Source organism: Bos mutus, chromosome 7, assembly GCF_027580195.1.
Source record: "Bos mutus isolate GX-2022 chromosome 7, NWIPB_WYAK_1.1, whole genome shotgun sequence".
Classification (NCBI taxonomy): Eukaryota; Metazoa; Chordata; class Mammalia; order Artiodactyla; family Bovidae; genus Bos; species Bos mutus.
In genome coordinates, this window is record NC_091623.1 from 52,657,464 (window position 1) to 52,669,984 (window position 12,521).

At 52.7% G+C, this 12,521-nt stretch overlaps 1 protein-coding gene across 1 annotated transcript; it reads left to right on the top strand.

Moving 5' to 3' along the window:
* Positions 1-2,446: 2,446 nt before the first annotated feature.
* FARSA (phenylalanyl-tRNA synthetase subunit alpha) lies at positions 2,447-12,521 on the top strand. Its single transcript, XM_005900532.2, has 13 exons — positions 2,447-2,625; positions 5,324-5,461; positions 5,557-5,655; positions 5,744-5,862; positions 7,426-7,518; positions 7,613-7,741; positions 7,818-7,933; positions 10,236-10,320; positions 10,405-10,504; positions 10,600-10,768; positions 10,874-10,951; positions 11,107-11,221; positions 12,128-12,521. The coding sequence occupies exons 1-13, from the start codon at positions 2,479-2,481 to the stop codon at positions 12,264-12,266; spliced, it is 1,527 nt and encodes a 508-aa protein (XP_005900594.2). The 5' UTR covers positions 2,447-2,478; the 3' UTR covers positions 12,267-12,521.

The window sequence follows — 12,521 nt, forward strand, 5'->3', positions numbered from 1 at the left end:
TGGGATTAGACTCTACTTGTGCTGCCTAATGTAGTCTCCACTATTGACTATAGCCACGTGTGACTATTGCCTTTTGAAATGTAGCTGTTAACTGAGATGAGCTGTAAGTGTAAAATATACATCAGAATTTAAAGACAATATGAAAAAAAAAGAATAAAATATTTCACTAATATTAAATAATGAAATGAAAGTTTGGACAGCTCAAGTTCTATAAATTCCTCAAATTAATACCACCCCCTTTAATTTTGTATTTAAAATTTTTTATTTATTTTTGGCTGTGCTGGGTCTACCTTGTGGCACACAGGCTTTCTCTGGTTTCAACGAGCAGGGGCTACTGTCTGGTTACAGCACCTGGGCTTCTTGTTGCAGTGGCTTCTCTGGCTCAGGAGTTGTGGTACACTGGCTCCAGAGCACATGAGCTTCGTAGTTGCAGGGCAAAGGATTTAGCTGCTCTTCAGCATGTGGAATATTCCTAACCACTGGACTACCAGGGAAGTCCTGACCCCTTTTGTTTTAAACATCGACAATTAGAAAGGGTAAAATTATATTTGTATCTCAAATTACATTTCTTTGTTTTGGCCAGGCCTGAGGCATGCCAACCAGGGATCAAACCCATTCATTCTGCAGTTTAATTGTGGAGTTCTAACCACTGGAAAGGAAAAGGCAATGGCAACCCACTCCAGTCCTCTTGCCTGGAAAATCCCATGGATGGAGAAGCCTTGTAGGCTGCAGTCCATGGGTTCACTAAGAGTTGGACACAACTAAGGGACTTCACTTTCACTTTTCACTTTCATGCATTGGAGAAGGAAATGGCAACTCACTCCAGTGTTCTTGCCTGGAGAATCCCAAGGACGGCAGAGCCTGGTGGGCTGCCGTCTATGGGGTTACACAGACTCAGACACAACTGAAGCAACTTAGCAGCAGCAGCAGCATCAACCACTGGAAAGTGAAACTTTCCAGTATTCCCTCAGTAGGGTCTGACTCTTTGCGACCATGTGGACTGTACCCCGCCAGGCTCCTGTCCATAGAATTCTCCAGGCAAGAATACTGGAGTGGTTGCCATTTCCTGCTCCAGGGGCTCTTTCTGATCCAGGAATTGAACCCAGATTTCCTGCATTGCAGACAGATTTTTTACTGTCTGAGCCACCAGGTCAGACCCCCTAACCACTGGACCACCAGGGAATTCCCAGTATCTTGAATTGCTGATATGCACTACAAATGATTTCCCTGACATTGATCTTCTCAGAGTAGTGGTGTGGGGGAGGGACGGCAGGCTCTGGAGTGTTTATGATTTCTGACACTATCTCCACCAATTCCTTGCAGAACCCTTGCGCAAAGCGTATCACCCAGCTTCAGTTTTCATCAGTGAAATGTAGATTATATCGGTATGTACAGCACACAGTTTGGAGGAAAGTGAAATAAAGACCCCTGAAGCACTTAGCACTGGCCTGGGGACAAGTGAGAATGACCATGCAAGTTAGCAGCTACTTTGAAAATAGCTAGTCTTCTGATTTTTATAGGGCTGGTCCCTACCCAGTCTCCCTTTGAAAATTTGAAAGTAGTTTACATCAGCGGTTTGACTATGTCTGGAGTCCACCACCCAGAGCCCTCCTGTGGGGTAAGAAAGAATTCCTCCAAGGGCTGACTGTTTCAGGCCCAGAGAGAGAAGTCCAAGGTCACACAGCCCACAGCAGGTGGAGCTGTGTGAAGTTTAAAACAATGCTGTGAGTCTGCTTTTGAGGGCATTAATTTGACCTCTCTGGTAAACCAGACACCACTGCTGCTGCTGCCAAGTCGCTCCAGTCGTGTACAACTCCGTGCGACCCCATAGACGGCAGCCCACCAGGCTCCCCCGTCCCTGGGACTCTCCAGGCAAGAACACTGGAGTGGGTTGCCATTTCCCTCTCCAGTGCACGAAAGCGAAAAGTGAAAGCCAAGTCGCTCAGTCGTGTCCGACTCTCCGCGACCCCATGGACTGCAGCCCACCAGGCTCCTCCGCCCATGGGACCTTCCAGGCACCACTGCTGCTGCTGTTGCTAAGTCGCTTCAGTCATGTCCGACTCTGTGCGACCCCACAGATGGCAGCCCACTAAGCTCCCCCGTCCCTGGGATTCTCCAGGCAAGAACACTGGAGTGGGTTGCATTTCCTTCTCCAATGCATGAAAGTGAAAAGTGAAAGTGAAGTCGCTCAGTCGTGTCCAACTCTTCGCGACCCCATGGTCTGCAGCCTTCCAGGCTCCTCCGTCCATGGGATTTTCCAGGCGAGAGTACCGGAGTTCCAGGCACCACTAGGGGGTCCCTAACCCCTCTGAAGTGCTGTGACACGCTCAAAATGGCGGCACCCCGAGCCCTGCAACATTGTCCGCCACATTCAAGATGGCGACGCAAGCGCGCCCCACCCCCCAATCCTCGGGGCCGTTTCCGGTTCCGGTGGTTCTGGTAGCCGGCAGGGACACGCGGAGCGCACTGGGAGCAACCATGGCGGACGGTCCGGTGGCGGAGGTGCTGCTGCGGCGGCTGGAGGCGGCCGATGGCGGCCTGGACAGCGCGGAACTGGCGACCGAGCTGGGCGTGGAGCACCAGACTGTGGTGGGCGCCGTGAAGAGCCTGCAGGCGCTGGGTCAGGTGAGCCGGGCGGGTGATACTGGGCTTCCTCGCTTTTGCATCTGCAGTTCTTTCGCCAGGAGGGCTCTGCCTCCAGACCAGATTCTCTCAGTCCTGGTTAGAGGTGATTGTATCCGTGTCCAGCCCAGAGTGCGCAGGCGGGGAGTCAGGAAAGAGTGAAGACCCAGGCACGCGGACGCTCCCGTGCAGTAAATGTCCATTGAGGCATTGATTAATTTTGAGCGGGTGGGGAGGAGGATGGGGGACGAGAAAGACGCAATCGTTGCCTTCGTGCAGGTTGCGGTGTGATGGATGTACTCAAGTGACCGGAGTAATGGAGGAAGCAAAGGGAATTCAGAGGTGTTAACTGCCACAGCCTTGAGGATCAGGGAGAGCATCCCAAAGGAGATGACACTTGAATCCGGTTTCTGCACTGAGTACAAAAGCCATGGCACTTCAGCGATCAATGGGGTGGGAGTGGAGGACAGGTAGTGAGAGAGACACTGCAGAGCCAGATTTTGCAAGGCCTTCTCGGTCTTTATCTCACAGGGGTACTAGGGGGCCATGGCAGGAGCTGGAACCTGTCAGACGTGCTTACTGCCTACATCCATCTTGGCAGGGGCAGGACAGGAGGCAAAGGGACAACGGCAGAAACTGGCATATCTCCAAACTAGAGCGTAGCTGGACTGGAGAACGGGTTCAGGTGAAGGAATGAAATTGAGTTCATGGCAAGGTAGGGAGAGCCAGAATGAAGCCCGGCCTTCTAACTTGGACAAGTGAAGGGTGGTAGATCCAGAAGGAGAGGATGCTGATGGACCCCTGGGCCACCCAGCAGCCTGGATCCATGAAGCTAGGACTCAGAAAACATAGCTGGACTGTTTTTTCATCAAAATCATATAATGTGCTCTTTCTGGCCTCAGCTTTTTTTTGACTGAGTCGGGTCTTAGTTGCTGGGATCTTTCCTTGTGGCCTCCGGACTCTCCGGTAGTAGCCCTTGAGCTTACTTGTTTTGAGACATATGGGATCTTAGTTCTCCGACCAGGGATTGAATTTCAGGGATTGAATTTGTGGTCCCTGCACTGCAAGGCAGATTCTTAACCACTGGACCACCAAGGAAATCCCTGACCTCAGCTTTATTTTTCATTCAATCTTTGACGGAACCTTAGATTTACATAAGAGTAAGGGGATATGTGGAGACAGAAATAGTAACCCATCCACTATTCTTGCCTGGAAATCCCATGGACAGAGGAGCCTGGAGGGCTAAGTCCATGTGGTCGCAAAAGAGTCGGACACAGTTTAGTGACTGAACAAACAAGGCGATACATAAGATGTAACTCTTATTTATTCCCAGGTTGAAGATATGGGACAGCTTCTAAGCATTGGTCAGAATCATCAGTGTCACCAGAAGGAACAGGCAAACCTGAATTAGAAATTAGGCACCCAGGCTGCAGAGCCTGAGGTTGTCAGCGCAAAAAGGGAGTGAAGCTATGGTGTGTGGGATAACAGTACCTTGATTGATGTGAAACTGACATTTGTGTAGGCTACAGAGGGTTAAGTAGTGGCAGTTTAATGTGGTTCATTGTAAGAATGATGATGATATTAATCGATAGTAGTAGTTAGGTTTATACGGCACTTGCTGCATACTAAGTGTTCTGCATCCTTTCTTTGTTTTTGTTTGTTTGGCCCCAGTGGGCGGCATGCGGGATCTTAGTTCCTGGATTAGGAATTGAACTTGTGCCCCCTTCGCTGGGGGCTTAAACTCTTAACCACTGGACTGCCAGGGAAGTCCTCTGCATCTTTTCTGTTTAGTTACACCTCAAAACAACTCTCTGAGCTAAAGCCCACCACACCTTTTTCTCACACATAAGAAATTTTGCTCAGGGAGGTTAAGCCGTTTTCAGCAAGGTCACACAGTAGGTGAGGAGCAGACCTAGAAATTAGAATGGCATGGGAGCCTAGGCTTTCTGGGTGCAATGTGGATCCCTGGGGTTTTTCTCTGACACCTGAGTACTGAGATGCAAACACATAAATCATTTCATCTGAGACTTTAAAAATCTTTCCAAGGTTCAAAAGTGGTGGTCCAGTGGCTAAGACTCCATGCTCCCAATTCAGGGCACCTGGGTTCAATCCCTGGTCAAGGATCTAGGTCCCACATGCTGAAACTAAAAGATGCCACATACCACAAGGAAGGACTTCCCAGGTGGTACTGGTGGTACAGAACCCACCTGCCAATGCAGGAGACGCAGGAGAGGCAGGTTTGATCCCTGGGTTGGGAAGATCCCCTAGAGGAGAAAATGACAACCCACTCCAGTATTCTTGCCTGGAGAATCCCATTGACAGAGGAGCCTGGCAGGTTACTGTCTATGGGGTCACAAAGAGTTGGCACACACACACGAAAATGCTGCATGCTGCAACTAAGACCCAGCACAGTTGAATAAATAAGTACTTTTTTTTTTTTGTAAGTGATGGAATTTGTTCTTTTTCAGGCAGGTAATAATCCTTAGTACTCTACCCTGCTCTCAGAGGTGTGAATGATTTTTGTCATTATCCTCATGTCACAAAAGATCAACCAAGACTCAGCAAGGGCAGATCACTTTGCTCTGGAGTGGTACAGCTGGGATGCGAAGCTGGCTTCAGAGGCTGTGCACCCCCAGTGCTGTGGCGAGGGGGTACCTGGATCTGACCCCTGTCCCCGCTGTGCCCCCCTGTTATTCTACAGATCATTGAGACTGAGCTGCGCTCCACCAAGCGCTGGGAACTTACTGCTGAGGGTGAGGAGATTGCCCAGGAGGGCAGCCACGAGGCCCGGGTGTTTCGCAGCATCCCCCCAGAGGGCCTGCCCCAGAGCGAGCTCATGGTAGGAGCCTGAGGGGGCCGGGGCCTCAGGAGGTGTGTTGGGGTGACAGCAGCCCTCGTGCCCGTGCCCCCCTCACTGCAGCCTTGTTTCCCCAGCGACTGCCCAGTGGCAAGGTGGGCTTCAGCAAGGCGATGTCCAACAAGTGGATCCGGGTGGACAAGAGTGCTGCTGACGGGCCCCGGGTGTTCCGAGTGGTGAGTCCCTGCTGGAGGGCGGTGGGCCAGGTGGTCGGGCAGGTGGGCCCCTGGCCCTCAGGGTCTCTCACACCCACCCCTGTGGCAGGTGGACAGCGTGGAGGATGAGGTGCAGCGCCGGCTCCAGCTGGTCCGGGGTGGGCAGGCTGAGAAGCTGGGAGAAAAGGAGCGGAGTGAGCTCCGGAAGCGGAAGCTGCTGACTGAAGCGTGAGTGGGTGCCACCCCCAGGCTCACACCTGGGTCACTTGCCTGGCCCTGGAGTTGGGGAGGGGACAAGGAGGCGTTCTGCCCGTACCGGGCTGGTATGCTATCGGGCTCCTCCCCGCCCCGCTTTACACTGGGGTGGTCAAATGCACTTGCCACACTCATGCCCCGACAGGCCCTTTACTTGTGCTGTGCTTCTGCCCAGAAAGACCCTCTCACTGTTCTTCAAGGCAAGTTCTGACATCATATCTCTGTTCACATGTCAGCTTAGCGAGGCCATCACCCTAACACCCTTTCCTCTCTTCGACTTCCATAAAAGTTCCACACTCCTGATCTCCAGCCCTTTTGCCCTCCCTGTTTACTTCCTCTACAGTCCAAAGCACTGCCTAGAATTTAAATTAAATATTTGCTTATTTACTGGTTTTTGGCTGTGCCGCACGGCATGTGGGATCTCACTTCCCCAACCAGGAACCAGAGCCATGCCCCCTGCATTGGAAAAGTGGAGTCATAGCCACTGGATGGCCAGGGAAGGCCATCTGGATGGCCAGCACTGTCTGGACTTGATAGGGCTCAGGGCTCTGCTGTCACGGGGCCGACGTCTCCTCGAGCAGATGCAGCAGTTACAAGAACGCAGACTGGAGTAGGGCTGCCCAGTTCACCTCCCAGCTCTGCCATGGGTTAGCTGTGTGACCTTGACTGAGTTACCTGATCTTTCCAGGCCTCTGTTTACGCATATGTGAAATGGCCCCTTTTCACACATAGTTATGGGGTGACTTTATAGAACAGAGCCTAGTGTAGAATAAGCTCTCTAAACTTGACTTATGGGGGGACGTACCTGACTTTGCAGGCTTAAGATTCCCAAGCTTCCAGTGCAGGAGGCATGGGTTTGATCCCTGGTCAGGGAACTTGGATTCCGATGCCATGCAGCAAGGCAAAAAAGTTTTTGTTTTAATTTTTCATTTTTAAAAAGGGCTTCCCTGGTGGCTCAGCTGGTAAAGAATCCGCCTGCAGTGTGGGAGACCTGGGTTCGATCCCAGGGTTATAGGAAGATCCCCTGGAGAAGGAAATGGCAACCCACTCCAGTACTCTTGTGTGGAAAATCCCATGGACTGAGGAGCCTGGAAGGGTACAGTCCATGGGGTTGCAAAGAGTCGGACACGACTGAGCCATTTCACCTTCCCTGGTGGTCTTTGCTTAAGAATCCATGCTTCCACTGTAGGGGGCATGAATTCCGTTCCCATCAGATAACTAAGATCCCCCATGCCCCACGGTACGGCCAGAAAATTAATAAATAGGCTAATTTGACCTATGATTATCACTCATAGCTCTATGGTTAGTGCCTTGAACAGGCCCTAGCACATAGTAGGTTCTCAATAAATGTTGGTTGAATGAGTACGTGCATGAACATAGGGATGTAGGTGGGGCTAAATAAGGGTTTCAGGAGACAGTAAGTGTCGGGGAGAAAATGGCAGCAGAGTTACTTGGCGGGTGAAGTGGGGTTAGCATCAGTTGGGGGGTCAAGGGAAACCACTTGAAGGAGGTAACAGTGATGTCCCCTGGCCTCAGGACCCTGAAGACCTACTGGGTGAGCAAAGGTAGTGCCTTCAGCACCAGTATCTCCAAGCAGGAAACAGAGCTGAGCCCAGAGATGATCTCCAGGTAGGGGGTGGCCCCAGGGTTGGGGACTGGTTGCGGGAGGGTGGTAGGCAGCCCCCACCATGCCCACGTACCCTGCACCGTGCCCCTCCCATAGCGGCTCCTGGCGGGATCGGCCCTTCAAGCCCTACAATTTCTCGGCCCATGGCGTCCTCCCTGACAGCGGCCACCTGCACCCGCTGCTCAAGGTCCGCTCCCAGTTCCGGCAGATCTTCCTGGAGATGGGGTGAGCACGGGCCCGGGGGCGGGGCCAGCCCAGGCCAGGGGCACAGGCAGGGCAGTCAGGCTGCGTCTCCCACTAGGTTCACCGAGATGCCGACCGACAACTACATTGAGAGCTCCTTCTGGAACTTCGACGCACTCTTCCAGCCCCAGCAGCACCCGGCACGTGACCAGCATGACACCTTCTTCCTGCGAGGTGGGTGCGCCCTGCTGCCCCATGCCACCCGAGGGGCCGGGCCTGGGCAGAGCCTTTCGGGGCAGCCTACCATCTTACAGGATAAACTCCATCCTTCTCAGAGTAGCCAGCAAAGCCTGTGTGAGCTACTGTCATCAACTTCTGTGATCTCCCGCCTCCCCTCCTCTCACCTCAGGGTCTTTGCTGTGTGTTCTGCCGAGAAGTGTCTTCTCCCAGGTCTTCATGACCGCTTCTGGAATCAAATCTCTGCTCACATGTCAGCTCACAGAGGCCCCTGACGACATGCCCTTGTCCCCCCAGGTTCCTTTTTTTTTTCTTTTTTTGGGCTGCACCAGGTTTTTTGTTTTTTTTTTTCATTATTCATTTGGCTGTGCTAGGTCTTGGTTGTGACGCGTGGGATCTTCAGTCTTTTTGCAGTATGTTGGATCTAGTTCCCTGACCTGGGATTGAACCCAGGCCCCCTGCATTGGAAGCACAAAGTCTTAGCCGCTGGACCACCTGGGAAATCCCTGTATCAGGTCTTAGTTGCAGCACATGGGATCTTCATTATGGCATGCAGGATATAGTTCCCTGACCAGGGATCGAACCCGGGCCTCCTACGTTAGGCATGTGGAGTCCTAACTACTGGACCACCAGGGAAGTTCCCCTCTCCAACCAAGCTCTAAAAAGCTTCTCACTGCTAGTCTTCAACTTTGGTTCCCATTTCTTTTTTCCACAGTCCTCAGTGCTCTCTGAAATTGCTTGACTTTTCAAAATAGTCATTGTCTCCTCACCACCAGGAGAGCAGACAAGGCTGTTGTGTGCCTGTTACCCAGCCAGGAGCAAAATGTCATTGTCATCATCACGGCATCCAGAACTTAACCAGGGCCATCCATAGCGGTCCAGTGGTTAAATTTTCCAGACTTCCACTGCAGGGGGTGTGGGTTCAATCCCTGGTCAGGGAAGTTGCAACAGCCAGAAAAAGTATTCTAAACAAAACTTACTGGGCTGCCACTCTCCTAGTCTTCCTACCAACTACAGGAAGTAGACTGTCAGCCCCATTTTGCAGATAAGGAAACTGGGACCCAGAGAGGAGACATCACTTGCCCAGGGTCACAGCTTGTAAGAGGTGGAGCTAGGAATGGATGTGTAGCTTTTTGGGTACAGTAAAATTGTATTTCAGGACGGGAATCATAAGAACTTGCATATTCATGTGGCATAGGGTCACTGAGCTCCTGTGCATTGACTTCTCTGTTAAACCTCTGGGTCACAGCCACAAATGAGACAGAAGTCCTTGCCCTGAGACCCTCATGTCCTCGTTGGGCAAGATGTGCCTTAAATCCTGAGTAAGGAAATGGCAACCTACTCCAGTATTCTTGCCGGGAAAATCCCATGGACAGCCTATGGGGTCAAGAAAAGAATCAGACGTGACTTAGTGACTAAACAACAACAAGCTGTAAACGTGGCGATGCAAGATGGCAGTAAATGAGATGGAGGAACTGACATTGTGTTGGGGGGTGTACACGGTCAATTTAAAATAAAGGCTGCTAGGATTTGGACTTCTTTGGAAGTCTATTGGTTAAGACTTTGTACACTATGCAGGGGGCGTGAGTTCAATCCCTGGTAGAGGAACTAAGATCTCACATGCTGTACAGCATGACCAAAAAAATTTTTTAAAAGGCTGCTTAAGCAAAGATAGGAGAAGGTGAGGGAGGGAGCTATATCTGGGGAAGGAAAGTTCCAGGCAAAGGGAATGGCCAATGCAAAGGCCCTGAGGCTGGCACATGCCTGGTGTGCTTACAGATTGGCAGGGAAGCCCTGTGGCTCGAAGAAGTGATCAGTTAGGAGTGGGAGGAGGGAATTCTCTGGTGGTTCAGTGGTTTGCACTCCATGCTTTCACTGCCATGGGCATGGGTTCAATACCTGAGTTGGAGAACTAAGTCCTGCAAGCCCTGCAGCATAGCCAGGAAAAAAAAGGGGAGGCAGGACCAGGGAAGGTTCTGGCAGAGGAGGGGTATGAGTGACTGCCTCAGGTGTTCCCAGGTGCCCTCCAGCAGTTACAGAGGGCAAGCGAGGGAGCTGCCTAAGTCACCGTTTTCCTTGTGGTGGCTATTTGAGTAATGCTCATTATTTATTTGGCTACGCCAGGTCTTAACTGCGCCATGTAGGATTTTTAGTTGCAGCAGGTGGGATTTAGTTCCCTGACCAGGGATCGAACCCAGGCCCCTCGTGCATTGGGAGCTCGGACTCTTAACCACTGGACCACCAAGGAAGTCCCAAGAAATGCTCCTTGACTGACCAGATGTTGCTCTGTCTTGCCCAGATCCAGCCCAGGCTCAGCAACTCCCAATGGACTATGTCCACCGCGTGAAGCGGACCCACTCTCAGGGCGGCTATGGCTCACAGGGGTAAGGGAGGACCAGGACTTTGGGTGGGGAAGAGGCTGGGGACCGGGAGCTGCATCATAGACTTCCTTGCATGTCCCCCTGAAGGTACAAATACACCTGGAAATTGGACGAGGCTCGGAAAAACCTGCTGCGCACACACACCACGGCAGCCAGTGCCCGCGCCCTCTACCGCCTGGCCCAAAAGGTGTGGCCGGGCTCTGGCAGCATTGGAGGGAGGGGCTGGGCTGTCATACTGACCTCCTCACCCATGCCTGGGCCTGGCCTGCCTGTCACCCCCAGAAGCCCTTCACTCCGGCCAAATACTTCTCCATCGATCGAGTGTTCCGGAATGAGACCCTGGATGCCACTCACCTGGCCGAGTTCCACCAGATCGAGGGTGTCGTGGCTGACCACGGCCTCACGCTGGGCCACCTCATGGGTGTCCTGCGGGAGTTCTTCACCAAGCTGGGTGAGCAGGCGGGCCAGAGTGGGTGGTGTTGGTGGGTAACAGGAAGACGCCTTGGTCATCAGCCCGATCGTCCCTCCAACTCTGTTTGCCTGCCTCCCCACCCAGGTATCACCCAGCTGCGTTTCAAGCCAGCCTACAACCCCTACACTGAGCCCAGCATGGAAATATTCAGTTACCACCAAGGTCAGGCTGGAACCCGGTACTGGGGCAGGGAGGGAGGTCTTGGGCTGCCCACAGCTCAGCCCAGCTTCCTGTTCCTGAGGACCCCATCTCCTGAGCTCATTGCCATGCCCAGTATCACCCACGCGAGCCACCCCATTGTGTTCCTGCCTCCACAGGTCTAAAGAAGTGGGTGGAGGTTGGAAACTCTGGGATCTTCCGCCCTGAGATGCTGCTGCCCATGGGGCTCCCTGAGAATGTGTCGGTCATTGCATGGGGTCTCTCCTTGGAGCGGTGAGTACCCAAACCACTTAGGGTGTTGGCTGCCTCACTTGGGTGACTTGTCAGGCATGGGGGCCTGTAGACTTGCAGCCCCCTCCATTGATTCATTCATTTGAGAAATCCTTAGTGAGCACCTGCTGTATGCCCATTCTGTGCTGTGATTACAACACACATCTCTGCTCTATGAAGCTGGGGTGCTAGTGGACCAAGGAGGATGAGAATTAAGTAAATTCAACAAATAAAGCTTAGAGTATACCCAAAAGCAGTGTTATGGGGATTCCCTGGTGGCTCAGTGGTAAAATCTGCCTGCCAGTGCAAGAGACATGGGAGACTCAGATTCAATCCCTGGGTCGAGACGATCCCCTGGAGAAGGAAGTGGCAACCCACTCCAGTATTCTTGCCTGGGAAATCTCACAGGTAGAGGAGCCTGGCAGGCTACAGTCCATGGGGTCACAAAAGGGTCGAACCTGATTGAGCAACCAAATAACCACAACCTCAGAAGTAATGTTAGAGCAGAAACACAGCAGGGAGAGCTAAGGAGATGTCAGGGAAGGCCTCTCAGAGGAGGTGACATCTGAGCAACGAATGAAGGTGGCTGAGTTGGTAAGCTGTGACAATATCTGGGGAAGGGTGGTCCAGGCAGAGGGAATAGCCAGTGCAAAGGCCCTGAGGCTGGAGCAGGCCTGCTGTATATGGAGGACACTGAGGAGGCCAGTGTGACTGGTGGGAGGAGTGAGTGAGTGAAGGGGAAGAGTGGGAAGAGAGGGGTGAGGGAGGTGACAGGGCAGATGGTGTGGGGCCTTTTGAGCCCCAGGGAAGACTGGGGCTTTTACTTCTGGGAAGGTAGCAAGAGAGGTTCTGATCAGAAGAGAGCATGACCTGACCTTGTGTTAAACCCTGTCCCCTCCCCCCTCCAAGCCCGACGATGATCAAATATGGCATCAACAATATCCGGGAGCTGGTGGGCCACAAGGTGAACCTTCAGATGGTGTACGACAGTCCCCTGTGCCGCCTGGACGCTGAACGGGGGCCCCCTTCGACACAAGAGGCTGCGTGACATGAGCTGCCCCCCATAGGCCACCTTCCCCAAGGCCCTGCTACCCCCTTGCATCCCTGCCAGTGACCCCCTTGTATTTATGAGGCCTCTGTGAGGCCCATCCCCCTGCCCCGGTGTCTCCTCTTCCTGATCAGCCCCAGGGTCCTGGGAACAGGGGAGCGGGTAGCAGGTTCATTCTGTTGTCCACCCGTGAGGGTGGGCCTTGGGGAGCCCTGCAGGCCAGCTGTTGGCTAATAAAGTGGGCATGTGCCCTCA